At 39.3% G+C, this 25198-nt stretch overlaps 2 protein-coding genes across 6 annotated transcripts; both read left to right on the forward strand.

Annotated features, from left to right (window-relative positions):
• The first annotated feature begins 296 nt into the window (after positions 1-296).
• zgc:113276 (uncharacterized protein LOC553748 homolog) lies at positions 297-5855 on the forward strand. Of its 3 annotated transcripts, none has more exons than XR_006377623.1 (10): positions 297-441; positions 1157-1370; positions 2421-2614; positions 2703-2918; positions 3538-3955; positions 4171-4304; positions 4410-4649; positions 4808-4969; positions 5148-5285; positions 5367-5444. XR_006377623.1 is itself a non-coding variant. In XM_044192462.1 (10 exons), exons 2-10 carry the CDS (start codon positions 1157-1159, stop codon positions 5535-5537), a joined length of 1839 nt encoding a protein of 612 aa, XP_044048397.1. In that variant the 5' UTR covers positions 297-441; the 3' UTR covers positions 5538-5855. The 3 variants fall into 3 exon arrangements, 1 of the variants encoding a protein (XP_044048397.1); XR_006377624.1 differs by having other exon boundaries at positions 5173-5285; XM_044192462.1 differs by having other exon boundaries at positions 5196-5285; positions 5367-5855.
• Positions 5856-6126: 271 nt separating this feature from the next.
• On the forward strand, positions 6127-25131 carry pir (pirin). Of its 3 annotated transcripts, none has more exons than XM_044192500.1 (10): positions 6127-6284; positions 9807-9925; positions 10031-10123; positions 14127-14207; positions 17470-17676; positions 19361-19445; positions 21258-21302; positions 22899-22981; positions 24192-24258; positions 24399-25131. In XM_044192500.1, the coding sequence occupies exons 2-10, from the start codon at positions 9833-9835 to the stop codon at positions 24515-24517; spliced, it is 873 nt and encodes a 290-aa protein (XP_044048435.1). In that variant the 5' UTR covers positions 6127-6284; positions 9807-9832; the 3' UTR covers positions 24518-25131. The 3 variants fall into 3 exon arrangements, with proteins under 3 accessions (XP_044048435.1, XP_044048451.1, XP_044048445.1); XM_044192510.1 differs by having other exon boundaries at positions 6128-6284; positions 9829-9925; XM_044192516.1 differs by lacking the exon at positions 14127-14207.
• Positions 25132-25198: the final 67 nt, after the last annotated feature.

Raw genomic sequence — 25198 nt, forward strand, 5'->3', positions numbered from 1 at the left:
AGATATGAAAGTGGTATTGAGCTTCTCATCTAATGAGTGTATTTTGCCAAATGTCGAACTATTCCTTTAAGTGGATGTCATTAAACTCCTTTCTAGCGCGTGACAGTTGTATGTGTGCACATGACTGCAAATATATCTAGTATAGTGCAGTGCCTTTACTGTTTTTATACTGGGATGAGTTGTGTTACTAAATTTATACAAACACACACACACACACACACACACACACACACACATACTGAAGCTATTTCCAGCTTTCCCTGTCGAGCCAGTGAAGTCCATCTAAATCTGTAGACGCTGAGGTGGATTGAGTTACATGAGAGGCACACGCCATTGCCGCAAAATTTCAGGTCTACCACCGCACTCTGCCAGAGCTGAGATACCGACCACGTTTCCACCGTCTTAGAAGCTGGCATAAGTTGAGAATCCAAACTCCACCAGGTACTGTGATGATTCTGCATGACATGTGTACCTGACTGCTGAGAAAAGTTTTCATCCTTGTAGCAGCTGAAGGAGTTTGAGTTTGTTGAATTCTGCATTGCATTTCACTTGCTTAAATACTGATGTGAGCATTGGGTGATAAACACATTTCACACAAACTCACTGCTGTAACAAGCAACTAACACACTATTCAACTTATCAGATGAAGCTTAGCCACATTGTGTTTGTTTGAAATTGAAATCTATAGTTTTTTCTAGAGTTTTTTTGACTACTTCCCCAGAGTTATAGGATCAACTTTTGCGTTCAAAAGACTCCTTAGATCTGCCCGTATGTGTGTTTTACAGAAAATGTTATGAAACTTAAACTAGAATGTCTCCTGATGTTCTTTACTCAACGTAATTAAAACTGAAAAAATTAATTACTCAGTATTTTATGCCTTTTATTGATTATCATGGTGTTCCCTTTAGAGTGCTGTAAATGCCTTTGAATCTGTCTGCATCTAAGATTGATTTTGAAATGAATACTGTACTAAACACTAGTCAACCATCCACCGATCTTTTAAAGGAAACCACCATTAAGTGACAGCGACATGCTGCAGTTTAAGGAACTAACTCTAGTTACAAACTAGTTACAGGTTTTGAAAGTACTACTTACCTCCCCACGCTTGTTTTTAATTGTATATGGTATAACTGTATTGTCTGTGTGTGTGTTTCAGATGGTGATACTCGATGTGTTAATAATAGGGGGAGGCCCTCAAGCCTTGACCCTGGCTAGCTTGTTATCCAACCTTGACTCTGATCCAAAGTCAGACCCTGGACATGACTTACCCCTCTCCCCCACCTGCTCGGACCCTCCGAGGCCCCGGCCAAACCCAGAAACATCCAACAACAAACGCTGCAGTGGCAAGAAGAAGAGGAGGTCAACAGCTGGTACAGTATGCTTGACTTTACTTACTAAATCATGATTATGAGATACAATTCTATAATTGTGTCTTCCTGTCATTAGGCAAGAATTTTGAGCTGAAAGAATGAGTCAATAAATCGATTAGTTGATAGACTTAACATTCCCTAGATCCACTTTCTGAATTCTAAGGATATGCTGCTCTTCTTTGTCTTATGTAGTAGTTAACTGAATATTTTTGGGTTTTGGACTGTTGGTCGGACAAAACAAGCAATTTGAATATGCTAAGTTGGGTTCTGGGAAATTGTGATAGACATTTTTTGTGTTTTGTGACATTTTATCAGCCAAACGAAACGAAAAGTAACTGGCAGATTAATCGCTAATGAAAATAATCGTTAGTGGTGGCCCTATATATTTGCAAATTAGTATCTCATAAAAAAGTCAGAATTTCTAGCTATAATCTTATAATATCCACTTAGTCTTGACTTAGTCTTAGTCTTAATTTAAATTAAGTATTTTTCACTATCTGGACTTTGTCTTAAACACTTTTGAGTCACTAAGTTGCTATTTTCAATTATTATCTCATATCTTGATGCAGTAAGTCATTATTTTTTATTAGTTTCTCATAATATTGACTTTGACTCAAATCATCATTTTGACTTATTAAGTCATTATATGAATTATGGACTAGTCACAAAAGTTATGACTTAGTAAGACATTCTCATTATTTGGACTTTTTCTCAAATAAATTTAACTCAGTCTGAGTTATTAATAGTTTCTCATAATTTTGTCTTTGCAAACATTTAGGCTAATTCCTGGTTGGAATTAGTTTCGTATTAGCCTGTTGATCAAACTGAATTGCCATTTCACTTCACTTTCATTCGTTCAATTTGAATCGCTGAACAATATCTGAAATGTGGGTGGTGATTCAGAGGTCTGGAACCAGGCTACCTCAGTTTGCTTACAAAATAAAACACAAACTAGGTTCCTTTGTCATTGTTACCACTTGTGACGTACCATATTCAAACAGACTTTTGCTGCCTGTGTAATTACTTCAGTTCATATTGGTTTGTGATTAGTCTCTGTAGGCCTGACACTGGAGGAACAACTAGCAAATTCAGCAATATCAGAGAGGGTAGTTTGCCCCCCACTGAGCCTCCGAGTGGTAGATTCCTATGGAGAGTGGACCACTCTGTGGGAGAGCCAATTCACAGCTCTGAACATCCCTCATCTGCGCTCACACACACTGGTGCACACGGATCCTCTCAATAAGGTATAAACACATAGAAAGTAAAAATGAGGATGGTGCTTTTACAGTATGAATGTAAATAAGCACATGTGTGTATGTTTTTCATTGACAGAAAGCACTGCAGGAGTTTGTTTTGAAGTCTGATCGTTCAGCGGAGCTTCACAGTCTTCCAGACCAGGTTTACATTCTGGACAAAAATGCATTTTTCAACGACATGAGGCTTGGCAAGAAGGAGAGGAAACGTCTAAACATCACCTCAACGCTTAAGAAGAGTTTATCCTTCAGTCTGCCGGGAACCAAACTAAGTGTGGATTTCTTTAAAGATCAGGTTGGACACACAGTGTATTTGTATGTGTGTGTGTGTGTGTGTGTGTGTGTGTTCTGCAGGGTATGTTTAATGTCACACTGATGTTACCATATTACTCTTCACTTAAAGGCAATGAATAACTTTAAAAACACTGTTTACTTGACTTGTTTGTAAGTATACACCTTAATTTGTATTAATTACTCTCTAACATCACATTCATGTCTTCACAGTATTTCTGAATAAAAGAAGTTCCCAAAAGCATGCAACACTGCATCTAAATAACCTTTGTTGTAGTTTGAATTTTGCTTAGTGCTTGTTTGGAGTTATTTCTTAACTAACTTGGAGGTTAAATATTTAAAATTATACAAAGAATTGATAGAATCATAATTACCAGCTTGTATTAAACAACTACTTAATTATGTTACCTCCAAAATGACACATGAAAATGAAACTTATATATATTATATATTTGTGACTCATTTTTTAAGAGGAATGAAGGGGCATTGTTGGTTTTTGTTTTCATGACATTTAGATGGAAAAATATGGAATAATGCCAACATTAATCTTTAAGCAGCATGAGCACCTAAATCTGAGCATTGCTATGTCCTAAGTGGTTGAGTTGATGAATCTGAATATGCAGGTGGAAAGATACAACTTGGACAAAGTGCTGGTAAAGGGAACAGTGGAGTGCATCACCCCTGTGATTGAGGACAAGGACGAGATGGAAGAAGAGACTGACCGGATAAAGGAGCGGGAAACAGAGGGTGAGGCCATGACAGTGACTGAAAGGAAGGGAGACAGGGCAAGGAAGCGTGTGAAATATTTTCAAGTCCAACTTCAAGAAGGCATCACCCTAAAAGCCTGCCAGGTTGTTATGGCAACAGGTCCGACCCGTGCCCAGATGGCAAACATCCCTGCATGGGTGAAAAGCGTTGGAGAGAGCTACCCAGAGGAGCGTTTGCAACACACAGTGCACCTCATGCACCGCCTGCCAACTGCTCGGCAAAAACTTAAAGACACAGATTGTCAGAGACAGAAAGAGGCTTTTCCCACTCAAGGTGAGTTGTGAGAATAAATCATATTAAAAATATTACATGCCTTGATGTTTAAAATTGAATGCCCCTTTGTTTTTTGCCAGAATTTTCAGAATATTCATTAATACTTTGCTTTCACCTGAGATTTCCATGCTTCTGCAGACTTCAGTGGCTATTTGATCCTCCATCCTCACTGCAACACTTTGCTTTACAACTACTGTATGCCCATGTGTGTCTAGAATTGTGTGTAGTGTGTGAGGCAGGGCAGAGAGTAATGGTAGTTGGTGGAGGTCTGACCAGCGCTCATGTCGTCTCACTTGCCCTGCAGCAAGGTGCCAGCCATGTGACATGGGTCATGAGGAAGCACCTCCAGGTCTAGTGACAGTGTGAAACTGCATGTAGACCAACCATAAAGAACTACAGTAGATATACCTGTCTGCCTCCACACATATATCAGTCTGAATTGTTTCTTCTACAGTTAAAACAGTTTGATGTGGGCGATGTGGAGAGCCTGGTGGGTCGTTACTCCCACGTGGAGCACGGTATCAAGATGGACGGCCAAGCCTACCTACGACAGTTCTATAATGAACGGAGTCTCCACAAACGGCTGGCTATGATTCGCCAGGCAAGGAAAGGAGGGGCAGTCACCCCAGAGGCCTACATCCACCTACAGCCATTCATCCTGAATGGACAGGTGGACGTGAAGACATACTGTCAGGTAATGGTACATGTGCAGCCCACAGGGTATTAGGGTGTAGTGAATGAGATGATGTACAGTCAGATGAGGTAAGACAATCTCATGACAGGTGATATAATGTAATGTGAGGTATGTGGAATGTTTTTTTTTTTACCTGAATCTCTCACGCAACTGTCCAGGTGAGTGAAACCAGCTGGTGCTACAGAAGCCAGTCCTGGAGTCTTTCCCTCAGCACTGGGGCCCACTGGACTGGCGATATGATCTGGCTCGCCACCGGCTGCAAACTTGATGTCGAACAGGATCCGTTGCTTTCTGAGGTGATGAGGGAGTTCCCCATTCAGGTGGGTTGGACATTCAAATGTTTTTATACTGTATATGTAAGTTATATTTATGTATAGAGGTTTTGCTTGGTTTAAAAAATGTGTTTTAATTACTTGAGGTACTTGACGAGATAAGAGCGACGTATTCATTTTTCAAACCAACCCATGTGCTCTATTTTCACAATGCAACCTGAGCAAGGCAATACTAATAGATCCATAAACAGTGTCCGGCTGTCCCTCCATGAAGGTGATAGATGGTTGGCCGTGCATATCAGAAAGCTTACAGTGGGCAGAAGAGTGTCCGCTCTACCTGATGGGGCAGTACGCCGCTCTTCAGGTAGGTCTGCTATATAGTGTTTTGGTCTGTACAATTATTTTACAGACTATGTGTCCCTTATCTTTTTGTCCCCATTCACAGATTGGACCTCATGCAGTAAACCTGGCTGGCGGACAGGCTGCCAGCATGCGAATCACCAAGGACATCATGCGCCGCCAGCAAAAAAACAATGCAGATGCTTCTGAACTGAATGGGGAGAAATCTAAAACTGAGGAATATATTCAGCAGATGAAAGGCCTATTATGGCTTTAACTTTACCATTTAGCCTAAAGAACTCAAATGCACATGTGTGTGAACAGTCATCTATTCTTGATTATCCTGGTCAAAGGGGATGGGCCTATATTAAATGGATTGCACTTAAATAAAAGCTGTGAAACAGACAATTATATTTCAAATAAACACATATTCATCCTTAAGGGCACAATCAGTAATTTCTAAACATTAAATAGAGGTATATTCACAAAACTTGCAAAGGAAATCTGCTTTTTATGTGTCCCTCACTTGATCAGTGTGTACAACATGGCTGATGTAAGAAAATATTTTATGACAATAAAAAAATGTTTATAGAGAGTTTTTCTTTATCTGAATCAAGGGTCTAAGGATTGAGGGTTATTCATTTTGTAAAGCCCTCTGAGACAAATCTGTGATTCTAGGCTGTATAAGTAAACTTGGCTTGAGTTGACTGGGAGAAATAGCGTTTATGCCCTGTACAAGTGATGGTGTTATGCTTTGGTCATATTTGAATCGCGGATTGTTTACTTTGATGTTTTGTAAAAACTAATTTGCACTGATGCTCGATTATTTCCATCTCCTTACCTTTCGACTCACACTGCGGTATTATCTTTTGCCACGCCCCCTACCTGACTTCCGGATTGTAATCTTACCTGAGGAGGTGAAGAGGGCTGCAGTCACCACAATAAACCGCGGTCAATCAAATGTCGCCATAAAAACAGTAAAGCGATCAAAATAGTGTCGGGACTTGTTGTCTTATACTTTCAGGTAGGTGTCTGTATTTTTCATGTAAAGTTAAAACATTGATGAAAGTGCTGTTCGTGCGAGGTGTGGCAGGTGACAGTTCTTTCAGGCAAAATAAATAACACGCTACGCTTCCATTATGTGCAATGAAAGTATGATAACATATGCAGTTCATAAATAGGCACCGTGCAGTCATGTTGAAAAAAATGTTTAATTTTAAATTGCAGGGAGTCAGTACTAACTAGAGCAACAGATGACTATGAAAGTAAAATGACGGATTCCTGCACGACAGAGCGGCGAGCATCCAGGACAGACATGATGTAATAACATTTTAGGAAAAGTGTCTACGAAATGATTATAGCGAAAGGTGTGAGAAACCAAGCCTCAGTAGCAGCGCTGGGATCAGCTGACGACCAGCTGATTCGCTCAGCTGACTGCTCAGCTGATACACTCGCAGCTGGTTGCTGCTGTCAGATCGGTTGGTCTAGTTCAGTCATCGTGGCATTTGGGCTGTGAACCTCTAATTTACCGAGAAAAGCATTTTGAAACCGGGAAAACCCTGTGATTGCGTGACCTTTCCTGTTATTTTGTCATATCTGTTACTTTGCAATATTTTTATTTTGGAATATTCCCCAAACGGGTTTCTCCTGCTCAGTCCAGTTTGGGTCCGCTTTGTCTGATTTTTACAACCAAATAATTAAAACACCAACAATAATAACACTTTGAATTTCAGATTCAGATTCAACTTTATTGTCATTACACATGTACAAGGCAACGAAATGCAGGTTAGGTCCAACTAGAAGTGCAATAAGCAAGTGCAGGATATAAAGTGTGTACATAAATGCAGGATAGAACAGTATTATGAAAATATTTTACAAGTGGTACTATGGACATTATATACATATGGCATTACAATAAACAGAAGTATACCTATGGATATGTAATAATGAATTGGACAGGGCAGAACAGTAGTGCAATGAATATTAAACAGTGCAGTAGATGAGTTATTGCAGTATTCAGTACATAGTACTGGAGTGCAAATGATGCAGTATATGTATAAATAAATAGTCCGGTAGTGCAAATGAACATGTGTGTAGCAAAAACAATTTAGCAGCAGCAAAAACAATATAGCAGCATTTAAAGTTAAGGTATATGGGGGGACAGTGGAATCAGTGGGGGGGCAGAGTTCAGTAGGAAGACAGCTCTGGGAAAAAAGCTGTTTCTCAGTCTGCTGGTCCTTGTCCGGAGGCACCTGAGGCGCCTGCTGGAAGGCAGGGGAGAAAACAATCTCTGGGCGGGGTGAGAGAAGTCCTAAAGAATGCTGCGGGCTTCATGCAGGCAGCGTTTCCTCTGGAGGTCCTCAATGGCTGGAAGTGGAGTCCCTGTGATGCGCTGGGCAGTTTTCATCACCTGCTCCAGTGCCTTGCGCTCTGCAGCAGAGCAGTTCCCATACCAGACTGTGACACAACTGGTTAGGATGCTCCCTACTGTGCAGCGATAGAAGTTCACCAGGATAGCTGAGGACAGTTGGTTCTTCTTCAGTGTCCTCAGGAAGAATAGGCGCTGGTGAGCCTTCTTGACCAGGCAGGAGGTGTTGGTGGTCCGGGACAGGTTCTCCGAAATATGGGTCCCCAGGAACTTGAAGCTGAAGACACGCTCAACAGCCATCCCGTTAATGTGGTTGGGGTCATGTGTGCCTCCTCTCTCATTCCCGAAGTCCACAATAAGCTCCTTTGTCTTGGAGGTGTTAAGGAGCAAGTTTTCTGAGCACCATGTGGCCGTGGTGCTGGACCACCTCCCTGTAGGCAGTCTCGTCATCGTTGTTGCTGATGAGACCAGTCACCGTAGTATCGTCTGCAAACTTGATGATGGCGGTAGATCTATGCACAGGCCTGCAGTCGAGTGAAGGAAGGGGCTCAGCACACAGCCCTGTGGTACGCCAGTGTTGAGTTTGATGGTGGTGGAGGAGTTGTGGCCTGACCTAACAAGCTGAGGTCTGTTTGTCAGGAAGTCCATAATCCAATTGCAAATGGAGGTGTTAATGCCCAGGTTTCCAAGTTTGGTGATTAACTTGGAAGGGATGACAGCGTTGAATACAGAGCTGAAGTCAACAAACAGCATTTGTGCATAAGTTTTCTTATTGTCCAAGTATGTGAGGACAGACTGCAGGGCCATGAAGATTACATCCTCTGTGCTCCTATTGCTGCAGTAGGCAAACTGGTATGGGTCCAGTGTGGATGAGAGGAAGTCCTTTAGGTGTGCCAGGACCAGCCACTCAAAGCACTTCATAACAATGGGTGTGAGTGCTACCGGGCGTTGGATTAGAGTGTTTCAGCCCTGGCACAATGGAGGTGGATTTAAAGCATGCTGGCACAGCTGCTTGGGCGAGGGACAGGTTGAAAATATCCATAAAGACCCCAGCGAGCTGCTCTGCACATGCCTTGAGTACGTGACCGGGGATGCTATCTGGTCCAGCAGCCTTGCGCGCGTTGATCTGGCTCAGTGCATTGTAGACATCTGTGGAGGTGAGTGTGATTGTTGGGTGGTCAGCTGAGGGTGTGAGCTTGGTGGCAGTTTCCCTATTGTCTCTCTCGAAGCAAGCATAAAAGTTGTTTAGCTCTTTAAGGAAGGAGACATCTGTGGCTACGGGGGTGGAGTGTCTGGGTTTGTAGTTGCTGATGGCCTGGATGCCCTGCCACATGCGTTGAGGGTCGTAGTTGGAAAAGTGCTTCTCTAACTTTAGCTTGTAGCAGTGCTTGGCCTTTTTGATGCCGCCCCTCGGATTTGCCCTGGAAGTGCTGTAGGCCTGTGCGTCACCTGATCTGAAGGCAGTGTTGCGTGCCTTCAACAGGAGGCGCACATTCTTGTTCATCCATGGCTTCTGATTTGGGTATGTGGTGATCTGCTTCTTAGTTGTAACACTGTCTATGGTGATGTTGATGTAGTCCAGTACAGAGGAGGTGTGCGAGGGCTGAGAGGCAAAGATACTTCAGCCTGTGTGTTGAAACCTGTCCTGGAGTGTGGAGTCTATCCCCACAGACCATACTTTGATGGTCCTTAATGATGGTTTCACATGATTGATGAGAGGTCAATACTTGGGGGTGAGGAGGGGGGGAGTTTTATGTAACTGGGCACAGGTGGCTTAGAAATTCTTATTGCTGTCCAGGGTGTTTCCCTGCCTTTCACCTGCTGCATGCTGGGAAACTATAGGTTCCACTGGAAGAGTGAGTGAGTGAGGAAGTGGATGGATAGATGGGCATTTTATATGATCTATAAAGCATATTATAAGACTTTCACGCTGATAAATAGCTGAATAAATATGTTTAAGATGACTGTTTATGGCCCACAGTGGATCCCAGTTGCCTTATTAAGTCACAAACTTGTCAAGCAGCAAGATATGACATGGCATTTTTTTACTGGCAGTTTCAAGAAGAAAAGAGAAATTTGGTGACTAAAAACAAACAATTTTATTGTATCCACAAGTGCTTTGTCTTGTCATTTTATCCTTGGTTCATGCACAGTAAGGTATATTTTACGTTTTTGTAGTGACCAGTGAAACTTTTCCCAGCACAATGGATGTGAGGAGAGTGGAGAGGACAGTTTTGAGTGTGGAACAGTCAGAGGGAGTTGGTGCTTGTGTCCGCAGGAGCATCGGTAGAAAGGAGGTAAGTTCCTCAACATGTTAATGTAGTTCAACTGTCAAACCTTCTGCTAAAATCTCAACAACTGGCATTGAAAATCATACGATACTGTACATATTTTGTTTCCAGCTGAGAAACCTGGATCCTTTCCTGATGTTGGATGAGTTTAGAGTGAGCAAGCCGGCAGGGTTTCCAGACCATCCTCACAGAGGTTTTGAGACGGTAAGAGTATTTGACTATAATTTAATTATTATTTAAATTGTAATATCATAATTTTAGGCATTCCAAAGTATTTAGTGTAGCAGAAAATATTCAGATAAGCTGGTGAAAGTTAAATGCAAAGTTTTGAGTCTGTGGTCTGTTCAGCATGCTTAGCTGTTAAATCAGTTGTTGAATAAAATAGGAGGAACACAAATCTTTTGCCTTTATATCAAACTGTCCTCTCTTCTCCAGGACAACAGACTTTATTCACCTCACCAAAAAATTTCAACAACTTGTGTCTGAGGTTGTTTCGGGTTTCCTTACATACTGATCAGTCATGCAATTTACAGATCACCAGAGGTACTAAGCATAAGAACCACATTATCATCATCAGTTTCTAAAAACACTTTTGACAAAATACCACATTTAACAATACAGAAATTTACAAGAGAAATATAAATGACCATAAATACAAAACAATTAGTCGACTAATTAAGTTAGTCGACTGACAGAAAAATAGCAACTACTTTGATAATTAAGTTTGCTATCCATTTTTCTCCCAATCAAAGGGATATTTTGGGGAGTTTTTCCTTTCCTATCCGAATCGAGGGTCTAATCTGTATGCTGTACACATTGTAAAGCTGCTCCTTTGTGATTTGTGATATTGGGCTATCTGATATAAATTTGACTTGACTTAAGCAAAAATACCAAACATTTACCAGTTCTAGCTTCTCAACTGTGATCATTTGCTGCTCTTCTGTCTTATGTAATAATGAATTGAATATATTTGGTTTTTGGACTGTTGGTTGGACAAGACAAGCCATTTTATGTGCCCCCTTGGTCTTTAGAAAATTGGGTGTTTTCTACTACTTTATGACACTTAATAGACCAAATGATTAATAAAGAAAATAATCTTTTCATTCTTCAAAACTCAGCTTGGGATATTACCAGTCACAAAGAAGAGTCTAACTATAGTAGCGCAGGCTTTGCAAAACAATGAAAGGATATAAATGGACTGCACTTACTGTACATACCAAAAAAAGCACAACACCCCCCACCCTAATATCTCCAAACAATATAACAGTATTGAACTGGTGCAACTCCTTCAGCCAAAGAACTAAAAGAAGCAGCAGAACAACAGAAGCACAGGACCAACAGGTTTTACTGAGCAGTTAAATTCCTACTTGGATCACTAGATGGCGATAACAGTAAGCTATAGTACCACTTTGCCTTCCACAAATGATGATTTAGGTTTATAGATTTAAATAAATCATACAGAAAGCCAGAAATTTTAGATATAATATCTGCTAGTACTGTTAAGTTTGCATGAGCTCAAGTTTAGCTCAAAATGCTTTGGGTTAGAGATTTAATGATGACAATGCACAAAAAAATCCCCTATTTTGAAAGAGAGGAATTGCCCTGGCTTCTGATGTGTTTTCGTGTTTTTTTTATGCTTCTAGGCATTTGAAATTAATGTATTATGTCTCCACCAAAGAGAGTCTTCTTTGGCCATTGTTACTGACATACTGACATGTTGGCTGTCACAGTTTAGGTCAAATACACATGCAAGACCAAAATATGTGATCACATTACTGCGGTAGCCTCTTGTGCATACACATATTAAAAATTAAGCTCTACTTTTTAATATAGTATTTCACTGATTTTCTCCCCATAAACCAACACAAACTCCCTTCTCGCATGATGAAGGTCTGTTTTTGAAGTTTATTATTATTGTCACTCCTTTGACATGGCCTCAGTGTTTAATTACATATTTAAAACTTTCTCATTTAGTACAGTTCAGAAACGACAACTTCCCTTCTGTCTTTATTTCTGATTTTAGAGTAGTGTTGAAAACAAGTAATCAGTTATTTAATTGACAGAGAAGTAATTGATAACAATGTTGATAATAAATAACCTTATTATCATGTAACAATGTCAGATTTTTGCTGGTTAGAGCTTCTAAATGTGATAATTTCAACACATTTGGGTTTTTGGGCTGTTTGTCAAACAAATGAAACAATTTTAAGACATAGTTTTAGGCTTCGGTGTGATGGGAATTTGCTATCATTGTTTCCATTTTTCAGACTCATTCGTCAATTTGTAAATAGAATAAATAACAGATATATTACTTGCAGCTATTGTCTAGAGTGGACATCAAGATTTTTACACCCTTTCAATATTCATAATGTTGAAAAGATGGTTGTAATTTATTTCTTAGAATTACCTTTACTTTAAAGCTGCACTAATCAACATTTTTTTCTAACAGTGAATCCAACGCATTCTCATTCTCAGGGCGTCAAATAACTGATGTTTTGTCATGCCCCTCTGCGTCGTATAAACACACACAAGGTACCCTTTGGCGTTAGCAGGAGATGCCTTCAGAAACGATGTAACGTCACTTAAAAGTGTAGTCACATTTTTGACTTTTGGTTTCACACAGGCCACGAACCTCGGTCTCCTGGGTGAAAGTCCTGGGTTTGTTTGACCCATTCAACCACCCCACCGCCTACTTAAGCAGACTTTGTCACTCTTTGTCACTCTTTACATTACATCACCTGATTTCATAAAGGCTTTCTGGCGGCCCTGTGTGTCTAATACAGATGCTAAAGGGCACCTTGTGCGTGTTAATATGACGCCTAACGATGTGCCAAAACATCAGTATTTGACGCCCTGGGAATGAGAACAGGCTGGAATCCAATGACTCTGTGTAATGTGAAAGATGTCGCTCATGGTGACAAACCTACAGAGAAATATCACCCAAATCCTGACAGCGCTATGAAGTGTTTTAGCACCTTTCAGCTGATTGTTTTGATTTTACAGCCCGCAGCTTTACTGTTTTGATTCAGTCTCACAGCTCTCATCAATGTAATATCCAGCAGCAGCAGGCAGCTGTTTTCAGCAAAATGCTCTGATAAACCCACTCTACACTACGTGCTCAGCACCAAGCAGCTGACAGACAAAGTTAGCAACTAGCTGGTGAACATAGTGGAGCATTTAGCAGCTAATGAATGATAATGTTGCTCAATGTGTTAGACAACTGTTTTCTAACACATTAGCCATTATGACTTTCTAAGGTGATAATATGTCAGTGTTTTTTTTTTTGGTTTTTTTTTTACAGCTTGTTCCCCTGCCCTGATGTGACCAAATTAATTAATGCAGCTTTTAGTAATGTAAAATTACAGATTTGAGCATGGTTTGGAAAGTGAATAGTTACAGAATAGTTGCACCTCTTATTTATACAGTAAGTGATGTGTTTAGTTTTTCATTTTATTACATTTTTAGAATGGACAGCCTTTTGTTTTTGCCCGGGCATCACTGGTTTCTGCTGTATGTCTGAATAAATAAATGTATCACTTTTTGAGCTTAGTGCTGCATATTAAATTCACCACTAGCCTGTCACTTTTTTTAAATTATGGTTTAAATCTGTAGGTAATGTGTAAGGTTGGACTTTAAAGTTGAACTTAAAAAACCCAGATATGGTCCTTAGATTGCCAGACGTTCCTCCAAGTGTATTTGACTTGGCAGATGCAACTTAAATCTCCCAGTGTGGTTGGACAGGATTAGGCTACACTCCCAGAATGCCTTTCAGCAGGTGTGTTTGCTCACACTCACATGACTTTTGAAATCACACAGCTGTGGAGACAGATCATAGGCCGCTCACTGCAGGGGCCCAAGCTTTCCTCCCTTAGACAGATGTTCACCTTTGAACCCATGACCCCACAATCAGCACTTCTCTTCCTGTCAAGTCTGACCACTGGGGCAGTAAAACAATCACACACATGCTTTTATTGTCAAAGCAGCACTTGTTTGAAAGCTCATGACCTGAGTGAATGAAACCTGGAACATTATATTTCACTTAATGCAAAAGAAGTTCATTATTTTACAATAGTGCTGTCAAAATAATGCTTAAAAAGATACAATTCTTTACATTTGTTTTGAAATATAGCTACTTAGTAAGTATGAGGCAATAGTGCACAATTTTGCAAGCTGTTTATGCTTCATATGTTTGTCTTTCCTCAAACAGGTAACATATGTTTTAGAGGGGATCACAGCCCATGAAGACTTCTGTGGTCATTCAGGACTACTGAAACCTGGAGATCTGCAAGTACTGCATAATTGCTCATAGTGTTAATTTTTATGATTTTGAAGGAATAGTTTGATATTTTGGGAATGATGCTTATTCACTTTCTTGCCAGTCAGATGAAAAGATTGATACCACTCTCATGTTTGTACAGTAAATATGAAGCTACAGACAGTTAGTTTAGCTTAGCACAAAACAAAACAGCTAGCCTGACTTAGTCAAGGTAACAACATCTGCCTACCACCACCTCTAAAGCTCACTAATTATGTCTTGTTTATTTAATTTCATTCATTCACAGACGTGAGAGTAGGGCACTGATTGCCTCAAGGTGACGACAAGACTTCGGGAAGTTACGGCGCCCGGTCAAGAAATAGTCTGCCCTATAAAACCCAGTAAAACCACAATGGGTCATTTTTACACTTTGGTTTTTGTACAAATTAAACAAAGAAGATACAATGTGTTAATAAGTGAGCTTTTGCGGTGCTGGTAGGTGGATTTTGTTACCTATGAACAGAACCAGGCTAGCTGTTTCCCCCAGTTTCCAGTCTTTGTGCTAAGCTAAGCTAACCAGCTTCATATTTATCGTACAAACATGAGAGTGGTATCGATTTTCTCATCTAACTCTCAGCAAGAAAGCAAATAAGCATATTTCCAAAAATGTCAAACTATTTCTTTAAATGCCACTAATAAAATTGCTAAATAAAGTGGTTATATTTTCTGTTCTTTCAGATATTAGATACACGTTATCTAGCAGTGTGATCATTGTTATCTATCAGTCTAATCCTCTAATACTAAATGTGGTAGATTTTAAAGTCATTAACTTGAATCAGAAGCATTCAGTCCATTTGTTGTTAAATTAAACTACAAGAGCAGAACAAGAGCCTAAGCCTATTGGCATACGAATCCCCACAAACTCATTACATATGCATTATAATGTTGTGCACTCACACTAATTGGATATCATGCCCTGTGGGTTGTTTCCTGTGTTTTTAAAGTAGTAAAGTTACATTCACACACACAGGCTGCTGACTCAGCTTCAATCTGCAGCAGAAGTTCAGTCAGTTCAGCTGAATTTGCTCTAGCCCACCATGTGCACCCTCTGTAGGTTCGGACGTCATGTTGGTCCTTTAGTGAAAGCTCAAAAAACACTGTCTCAGATTAAAGCAGGGTTTCATTAAAGGATGTGGTGAAAACGACACGCCAACAGAGAAAATGTTCAAGAATTTTCTCAGTTATTGTTTGAATTAATTCCACATCTGTATATATCCATTTTAGAGAAGAAAAAAAAACTTCCTACTATTTTTTACATCAATATTTTAAAATCACAGATTATTCTGTGCCCAGAAATGTAGTTGAAAGAAACAATTTTAGCACGAGTTGAAACTTAAATATTTACCCATAATGGATATAATTATATTACAAGCTGTATCAAAGTTTTAAATGAATGACAGTCTTCATATTTTCATGCACAATGTCTATCTTTATCAGGACTTTATGTACCCAAACTGGCATCTTATTTCCAAGTTAGACTGCATATTTATTGTATCATATAAGATATTTTAAATTTAATTTGAACCACTGATGAATTTCATTTCAAACACCACACAGATCTGTGTTGCTTCTGTTCTCTGGGTTTGTAGTTATCCTCTGCTGGATTCTGCATGTTTTATTATCCAGTAGATCCCTGACAGCAAAGACTCAGCACATAAGAAGCAATAAAAGAAACCAAACAGCATGATGAACAGTCACAGATGTATTATCAGTGGCCAGCTGCATTAAAGCAAAGCTTGAGAGTGGAAATTTCCAGCTGGCCTAAAGGAGAAGCAGAGGCTGTTGAACTAAACTTAATTTCATCCAGTGTTTCGATTTACTAGCTGAAACCAGCTCCACGTTTTAGAATGTATTTATTATATTTTTATATTCAGAAGCCTATCAGAAAAATGTAACTATATTTTACTGAAAATCATTTACTCTTGCTTTACTTTGAAGTCCAAACTGGTATTTTTGGATAATGGTAGTCCTACAAATCTTATATTCTGTATAATACTGCTGAAGATCTTTCAAAGGATAACATGTAATTAAGTTTGTTTAATGTGTTTATCCTAGCATTGGATAAAAACATGCACAAGGTGCCCTTTAGCGTCTGTATTAGACAGACAGGGCTGCCAGAAAGCCTTTATGAAATCAGGTGATGTAATGTAAAGAGGGACAAAGAGTGACAAAGTCCGCTTAAGGAGGAGGTGGGGTGGTTTGATGGGTCAAACAAACCCAGGACTTTCACCCAGGAGACCCGTGTCCCATGTGAAACCAAAAGTTAGTGTTGACTTTAAAGTTTTAAGTTACGTTACATGTCACGTGACTTCCTACTGCCTAACCAAGTGGCTTTTCCCCCTAAACCTAACCACACTTTTAAGTGACATTACTTTGTTTGTGCAATATTTAGTTTTTCCAATTTATTATTCATACCTCCATTACTGCTGTTGCACTACTACTTATTACTTATATTATTACATTGTATTATTATACCGTATTATCATCATCAACCGGTAAACCCACTTGGTACTTCACACTTATTTTATTTTATACTTATACCCACCTGGTACTTAATTTATTTTCTGACCTGTTTTTATAGTTTTTATAGTGTATTGTATTATATTTTTGCTAGTACTTTCTCCTGTGTGCATTGATGTAAAGGCGAGCTGCTGTAACAAAGAGTTTCCCTTCGGGGATCAATAAAGTATTTCTGATTCTGATTGTTTCTGAAGGTGTCTCCTACTAACTCCAAAGGGTACCTTGTGCATGTTTTTATACGACACCGAGGGGCGTGACAAAACATCGATATTTGACACCCTGGGAATGAGAACGCGTTGGTAATTCATTGGATAAGAAAAACGTATTATTAGGAAAAATCAGGGGATCACCAAAGTTACAACAATACATACAATTATATGTGTATTGTATTGTAAACATGCAATACATCTTGACGAGCCTTTATGTCTGTACAAAATTTCATCACAAAAACAGTTGTTGAGTTATTTCTGTTTGGACCAAAGTGGTGGACCAGTCAACCGATCTGCAATGCCAGCCCTAGTGCCACGCCACATGCATGGCTAATAAAAACCTTTCCACCTCTGGTTATTTAATACAAATACAGTGTGATGGCCTCAACAAAAAGTGATGCAAATACAAATAGTGATATCTGTGAACACCATCAGAATATATGTGTATATGTGACATTTGTGATTGCGTCTTTGGTATATTTGAAATATGTCTCCTTATTCACCAGTGGATGACTGCAGGACAGGGGGTGGTCCATGCTGAGATGCCCGTGTCAGAGGAGCCGGTGGTGGGCTTACAGCTGTGGGTGAACCTGCCGAGGCGAGACAAGATGGTGGAACCAGCGTACCAGGAGCTTAAGGGCTCAGAGATCCCCAAACCCAGCCAGGGAGGAGTTACAGCTGCTGTGATATCTGGAGAGGCTTTAGGAGCAAAGGTGTGTGTGTTTGTGTGTGTGTGTGTGTGTGTGTGTGTGTGTGTGTAGGGGTGGGCGATATGGCCCTAAAATACCATCATGATATTTCAGGGTATTTCTACGATAATGATATTCTTGACGATAAAACAAAATCCTGAAAACTATTTTTGGTTTAGCTGCTAACTCAATAGCTGTTGAGCTCTCCTCACAGGATTTTTGACTCTCCTCGTACTCAAATGGGTGCTTCTGCTTGAGGTGGTGAAATAAGTTTGTTGTATTTCCCCCTTTTTTTGTTACAGTCTTCTTGCACTTCTTACATATTATAGTGGTTTGTTGTACATCTGCTCTTTTGTAACCAAACCACTTCCACACTACTGAAGTCGCTGAACTCCTCATGGTTGCCATGGCACTGGATGCTCGAGGCAAACAGGACAAACTGACAGACAATGACATAAATGTGCATGCATTCGTGTGTGTGTGTGTGTGTGTGTGTGTGTGTGTGTCTTTGTGTACTTGTTTTATTACACTTGTGAACATTAGTGGAAGTTGATGTACAGTAGAGACTAAGAGTAAAGGTAAATTATGCAAATTATAGTTTGAATTGTGTGTGGGGGGTTGTGTGTGTGTGTGTGTTTGTACAATGTAAAAGGTTACTGCAGGGCATGAGACACAGCAAGTTGTGGTCTGGCATTAAAACCTCTGGTTTAACACAAGTCACTGAATTCAAGTAGCCTCCTCCTCTTCTAAAAGTCAAACATCTATTTCTCTTCATTTATTGTATTTATACTGTATAAGGCTCTTCATTTTGGGTATCAGTTTGGCCCCTGTGATTTAGGTTGATAGACTGGTCTGGTAAGTGTTAGCTTGCTGCAGGGAAAACAGGAGAAATCCAACTCCCTGTAACCCCTGTAACCCCATAGTTGTGTTTGTTCTTCGCTGGCTTGTTCTTCTTAGACTTGTTGAGTGCTGTTTACAGTCACCAGTGTTGAAGTCAAGCTAGCTGTTGATGTTCAGTAAATATCTCCAGAACATAGGCTGGCTGACAATGTCTTGTTTTCTATTTCTATTAGTAAATATGTAATGATGAATTAATTACATTTCAAGTACCATGTCCTACACTGCATTTGTCGAGATAAGTCCCTGAAAATAATGCCCTGTATATACTGTATTTTAACTGATGAAAATAGTAATTCTGCACAAAACAGGAACAGAGAACTCAGGTGAAAGCACAGTTGCTTTCATTTCCTTCACTTTGCTGACTTTCTCACCAATTTTCCCTATTTGCAAAGCCTCAATGCTGAGAGTTTCTTTAAGGTCATGTTACATCAACTGCCGATGTGGTGTAAGCTCTACCTGGTAAAGAAAATAAAAAATTAAAACCTACAAAAAATAACACACAAAGCTGTTAAGTGCAAAGAAGTGTAAGCCATGGAACTACAATAGATTCTGACTGTAAATTGGATAGCATCTGATTATTAGTAGGTTGTAAACAACAAAGCAATGCAGCTTTAACTTGTTTTTCAAACCCCATTTGAAGGGAACAGCAGTGCAGATGGTTCTTAAGTTGTAAACAAATGTGTTTTTTGTTCTATACAAAATATTTAAAGCTCATAGCTGTGTGTGTGTTTGTGTGTGTGGGTGTGTGTGTTAGAGAAAGAAAGCATATTTTCTTACTTCTTACATCTTTTTTTTCTTTTTCTTTTAGTCTAAGGTCTTCACAAGGACACCGACCTTGTTCCTGGACTTCAGACTGCAGACAGGGGCCCATCATGTGCAGCCAGTCCCCTCAGGTAGGTAGAATAACATTTCTAAATACATCGTAGTGTGTCTGTAAATAGTTGGTTAATAACAAAAGTGGCAAAGGGGTCTTTAAGGATGCTCACACAAAAACATCTCATGGTTGTTTTGGGCGCTGACCAATCTTCAGCCATACCTCCTCATTTTTCTCTTTACTTCCTTACTCGAAGCATACATGTACTCTGTGTCCTGTTTAATTACCCTAAACCTAATTGAAAATAGTCCTCTTGTGTCAGGAAACAGAACAATGAGTGATATTTGGTAACATAACAGGGAAATGAAAAGCAGTTTAAGCTGGTCTGCTTGCTTTTTATAGAATCTGTTTTTTGGTGAAAAGCAGCAGACACCCCCAAAAAAAACTAAACAAACAAAAACAAACAATAACCTCTCTTCACCTTCAAAATTAAAACGAGTAATTAATAACACGCACACCTTTGCTTAATTCAACACACTCTGGGGTTTTGCTGCTACAGCCTTACTTTGTCTGATATGACCAGTAGCATTTGGTGGCTAAAGTTAGTTAATGTTAGCAAACCTAAAGGTGCGCTGTGGAGTTTTCTTGTGAACAGTCAGTTCAGTTTTTTCAGTTTTACTTACCAAAATGCATTGTATGTATCCTTGACGACAGTCAATGTGTTGAATGTATTTTCCTTTCAAGCAGTTGCTTTTGTTACAATAAAACATTTGCAAAGCTGATTTTTCTTAAAAGTTTGAAACTTGAATATTGAGTTTCTTGCCACATCCTGTAGATCAGTGGAATAATGTGAAACAATTGGCAGAAATGTGGATGTTATCAGCAGACATTTACAGTTCTAACAGAAACACCTCAAGGCTTGTAAAACTTGCAAAGCTGTTGGAGGACACGACAGCTCAGCATTTTACATTAACAGAGAGCGAGCGAGAGCGAGCGAGCGTCACGGAGAGAGAGAGCTTTACAACACTTTCTTTCACATTTAAATTCACTTTTACTTCTGTATTCAGCTGCCCTCAGGCTCATAATACTGTATTTTTTTGTCAATGCCTGCAGTGAGTGCTGAATTTGACTTTACAAAGTTCACCAAACCTCAACTTTGTTCTCACCTGTGAAGTTTTGGTTAGAAAGTTCAAAATTAGCACACCCATATTCTGTTTATATTACAATATTGTATTCTCTCTTCTAATGTTAAAATGTTAGGGATAATTTTAGTTTCAAGTTTTTCCCTTATGGAACAGTTTGACATTTTGGGAAATATCTTTATTTTATTTTTTATCAAGAGTTAAATGATATGTTAAATAGATGAGCAAATTGAAACCACTTTCATGTCTGTACGGTAAATATGATGTTACCACGAGCGGTCAGTTAGCTTAGCTTAGCACAAAGACTGGAAGCAGCATTTTATAGTGAGTTTCAGCACATTGTTTATCTGTCCAGCCCACAACTTTTGGTTTTGTTTCACTCTCACCGCTCTCAACGCTCTGCAATCCCACTGTACACTACCTGCTCACCACCAAACGGCAGACAGACACAGTTAGTGACTAGCTGGTGAACATAGTGGAGCATTTAGCAGCTAAAGAGCCAGAAATTTCCCTCAGGAGTTGGTAGAAACAGAATAAACAGAGCTAATATTTCTCCTTAACTGCTGGATGTGTAAATAACCAACTGTTTGCTAACAAGTTTGCCATAACAACTTAAAAGATGATGTCACTGTTGTGCTCACAACTTGTTTCTGCTGCCCACAAGTGGCCAAAAGTTTTATTGCAGATTTAAGAGCAGAGAACTCTTTTAAAATTGTTTGCCTTATAAATAATATTTCCTTGTTTGACAGGATGGACTACATTCATCTACACACTATCAGGATCCATTCATGTTGGTGAGTTGTGTCTAGTTAATGTTCTACTAAAAGAAAGACACACTGTCCACCCGTGTTATTTGAACTTTGCAGTAAGAGATTGTTTCCCTTATGAATAGTCTACATACAGTACTTTACCTGTTTCATATTGTCCAGATCTTTAGATTCATATTAGAAGAAAAAGAAATCACTAATACCCATGATACTCTAGTTGGATATGTGCCCTCTTTTCGGTGTTTTAAATCACTCCCTCACTTCCCTCCATGCTCTTCCTGCTGCCATATCTACGTAACAAATATGTGTGTGATCTCAGTCCAATCGCAACTTTCCTTCTACATTCAGCCAAAAGGCCCATGTGTTCCACTTTAAAGCCTGATGGATTCATACTGTCACTAAACTATGATCCCTCCAGACTTTAGACCACTCCAGTTCAATCTGAAATTTAACCAACATCGCTGGAAAAATTAGTGTGCTACTGTATATAAAATATGACCATCTCAGAGTTTCATCTCTGTCACCTTACCCACATGTTCTAACTACGCCCTATTGTATCAGTGTTGCTGTTTGGCATTATATTGTGAAATACTGAATTTCCTGCTTATTGGATGACATTGTGTGATCAGGGAATCCCCTTGCATGAGAACAAACCCTTTCAGACAGTGGACTCATTTTCAGAGGCTTTCTTGTTTTGTTGAAACCTGTTGTTTTCAGTCAGAATTCCCCTTTCATTATTCTTTCATAAAATTTCATTATGATTTGATAACTCTCTATCCTTACACTGCAGGATTTCTCAGACTGGTTGTAATTGCTGGCAGATGTTTTGATAAAAAGAAAGGATGAAAATGGCTGCTGAGATTAAAGAACTTATTTGAATCTTAAGTCTCCAACTCTACATGTAGTCTGGCCAAATCAGGACCAGCTGGCTTTGATGACTGCATCGACCACAAGTGGAAGTGTATGGCTTTCTCAGCATTTAGTGTCAGTACTGTTAGTGTTGCGATGTGCACACAATGTGCTAAACCAGGTCAAAATGTCTGAAACATGCAGGTGTCTATATTTCTATTAAACTCACAGTGGTTTTGTTATGGTATCCTGCAATGATTTGTGAAACAAATATTATTATTAATGATGCACATGTCAGTTCGTAAGCAGCAAGTAAGCTAGTTTTGTGTGAAAAGTTAGATAGAAATGCCAATGTCTGAACAGGTTTCATCTCATTTTCCTCCTTATTGCTCTAATTGACCATCAAGACCGATGGCTTTTTTTACTGTTACTCCCAATGAGAAGCTCCTACTCCCAGAAGTCATAGATTCCCATTTGTTTTCAGAAATACATCAAAAAGAGCTCAAAAAGCACAAACCAATGTCACAATGAAGAAAAAATAAAAAGACATCAGTGTATCATTAAAAAATCATGGGGTTGTCATATTGAATGGTATTGCAGTCCTGTCAAAATGTGTGTGGTACAGAAATGTGAATATTAGGTTGAGTCAGGCTCAAGTCATTTGAAAACATGGTCCAGATTTCAACTGAAACTGAAAAATGCTGTAGCCGACCCACTCACAGACAAAAAGAGTTTTTAAAATCGACAAAACTGTGAACTTTTTTTGTTTTCAAGGCCCAGATGAGGAGCAGCAGAAGGTAGAGCCCCATCACACTGTGGTGTTTGGAGATGGAGACTGTGTCAAAGTTGAAAACAAGGTGAGAGACTTAAGTTCTCTGTATCGAGACCGGTGGTTCCCAAACCTTTTTCCATAGTGCCCCCCTTTGGAAGCAGAACATATTTAACGCTGTTAGTCATATTTAGGATTTCACTGATGTGTTTGTTTGATAACTAAATTACTTACTTACTTAATCCTCTTCGTCCCCCGTGGGACACAAGGCCACAATGAGCTTCCTCCATCGTTTCCTATTCTTGGCAACATGTTGAGCTTCCCCACGCTTCACACTTAAGCGCCACGTTATTTTTGGTCTACACGTTTTTCTTTTGCCTGGAGGAGTCCAGCCTTTAGTATGCAATTCATTGCCTCCATTGGAAGCACATGGCCCATCTAAGTCTCCTCTACCTTATTTCAGTGATGATGTCTTTGTTTTTTCTGTTTCAAGGTTTTAATGTTGTTAGATCAGAAGATGTCACAAAACCTTCTCAGGTATCCGTTGTGGAATCCCTCAATCCATATCATATCAGCTTTGGGTTCCTGCCACCATCCAGAATTCAGCTACATTAGGATTAACATGATGTTACTCTTATATAGAGGGATCCTTGTTTTTAGGTTTGGACTTCCAGATGTCGCAGAGTGGGGAAACACACCCTGGGCTTTCCCCAATTTAGTTTGATGAGCATTACCTGTTATTCTTTTCTTCCATGTCAAGTCTGTCCATCTTGTACTTCACATTTAGTTTTACTGTCTGATTAAATATTGCTAAGCTAAATCTTAGCAGTCTGGCTTGCATCAAAGCACTCTGGTTCGTTTATTGTTCCCAAATTAATCGATTAATTCAACTTTTATTCAGCTCAACTTTTTTGCCCTGGTTTTGATCTGCCTTTGATTTAGACCACTGGTTCCCGACCTCTTTGGCTTGTGAGCCCTTAAAATGGAGGAACTCTATTCACCGTCACAGCTTATTGTCTTGTTGTGAGGAGTTCAATCAAAAAGTGTTATTTTTCCTCCTCAGATTGTTTAATATGAAGTTTTTAAGAGGCCCCATAAATGTGAAAATATCCAATATTTCAAAAGAAAAAATGTAAGCTTAGACCAAAAAATAAAAACAATTTTGTGTAACAGAAATATGTGATTTTCTTCCTTTAATGATCTTGTGACACCACAGATTTATCTTGGGACCTATTGTGGGGTCAGTCCACTTCCCACACAGACACAGATGATAGCACTGCCTCTTATTTCCTCCTCAGGACTCTGAAGTTTCCCATTTTGTGCTGATCGCTGGAGAGCCAATCAAAGAGCCTGTGGTACAACACGGTACGTCATTTGTGCTAATCCCTCCATGTTAGCAACAAGTCACTGCACAAAAGAAATGCTTGATGTGTTTCAGAAGTCACAAACAGAACTTAATCAATACCTGTAATGTAATACTTTCCTATGTTGCATCTGCTCTTCAGGTCCATTTGTAATGACCACAGAGGAAGAGATCAGACAGGCTGTCAGGGACTACCAGACTGGCAGAAATGGCTTTGAAAGGGCAGTAAACTGGAGGTCCAAGATCAGAGACCCTGTCTGAACACTGCGTGTTGCACTCTTGTCCCTGGTGAATATATTTGCCTTACTTGTTTGCTGCTATAGAAGCATATTTATAGAGATATTTGTTTTATGATAGTTATGCAAAAATGGCAAAAGTTTGATGTTTGAAAACATGTTTTTTATTTTTCAGGATATGTTCTGTATGTGTTTACAGGACATTTAGTACTTTCCATCATCTATTTTAACTTGTTACATGTCCAAGTGCTTCATGTGGGAGTGGATGACATGCCCCATTGTTAGCAATGTAGTAGTTTACCCCCTCTTCCTTGTAAAATATAGATTTTTAGAGAAAATGTGTTTCTAAGTGCTCTCCACTCCCCTTGTTAAATTTAAGCTTTATAACATTTTCCTTCTGGTTTTTGAAATAACACTCTAGCAGAGTTGTTTTGAAATTTTGAAACTTTGTTGCTTTCACATTGTTGTTATGAAGATAATTTAACATAATTCAATTAAGTATAAGTATGAAGGTTTTACAAAAGTTTTGATGTTTTACCACAGAATTTGCTAAAGAAACATAAATCTAATTTATCGTTATGTTATGACCTCGATAACCAAAAACCTTTACAGACCACATTAAAATATTGTAAAAAAACATGTTTTTGCATGCTTCATAATTACTATAAGCAAATAACAGAAAAGATGCCCAAGCTGCTGTTCCTCA

Source organism: Siniperca chuatsi, linkage group LG1, assembly GCF_020085105.1.
Source record: "Siniperca chuatsi isolate FFG_IHB_CAS linkage group LG1, ASM2008510v1, whole genome shotgun sequence".
Classification (NCBI taxonomy): domain Eukaryota; kingdom Metazoa; phylum Chordata; class Actinopteri; order Centrarchiformes; family Sinipercidae; genus Siniperca; species Siniperca chuatsi.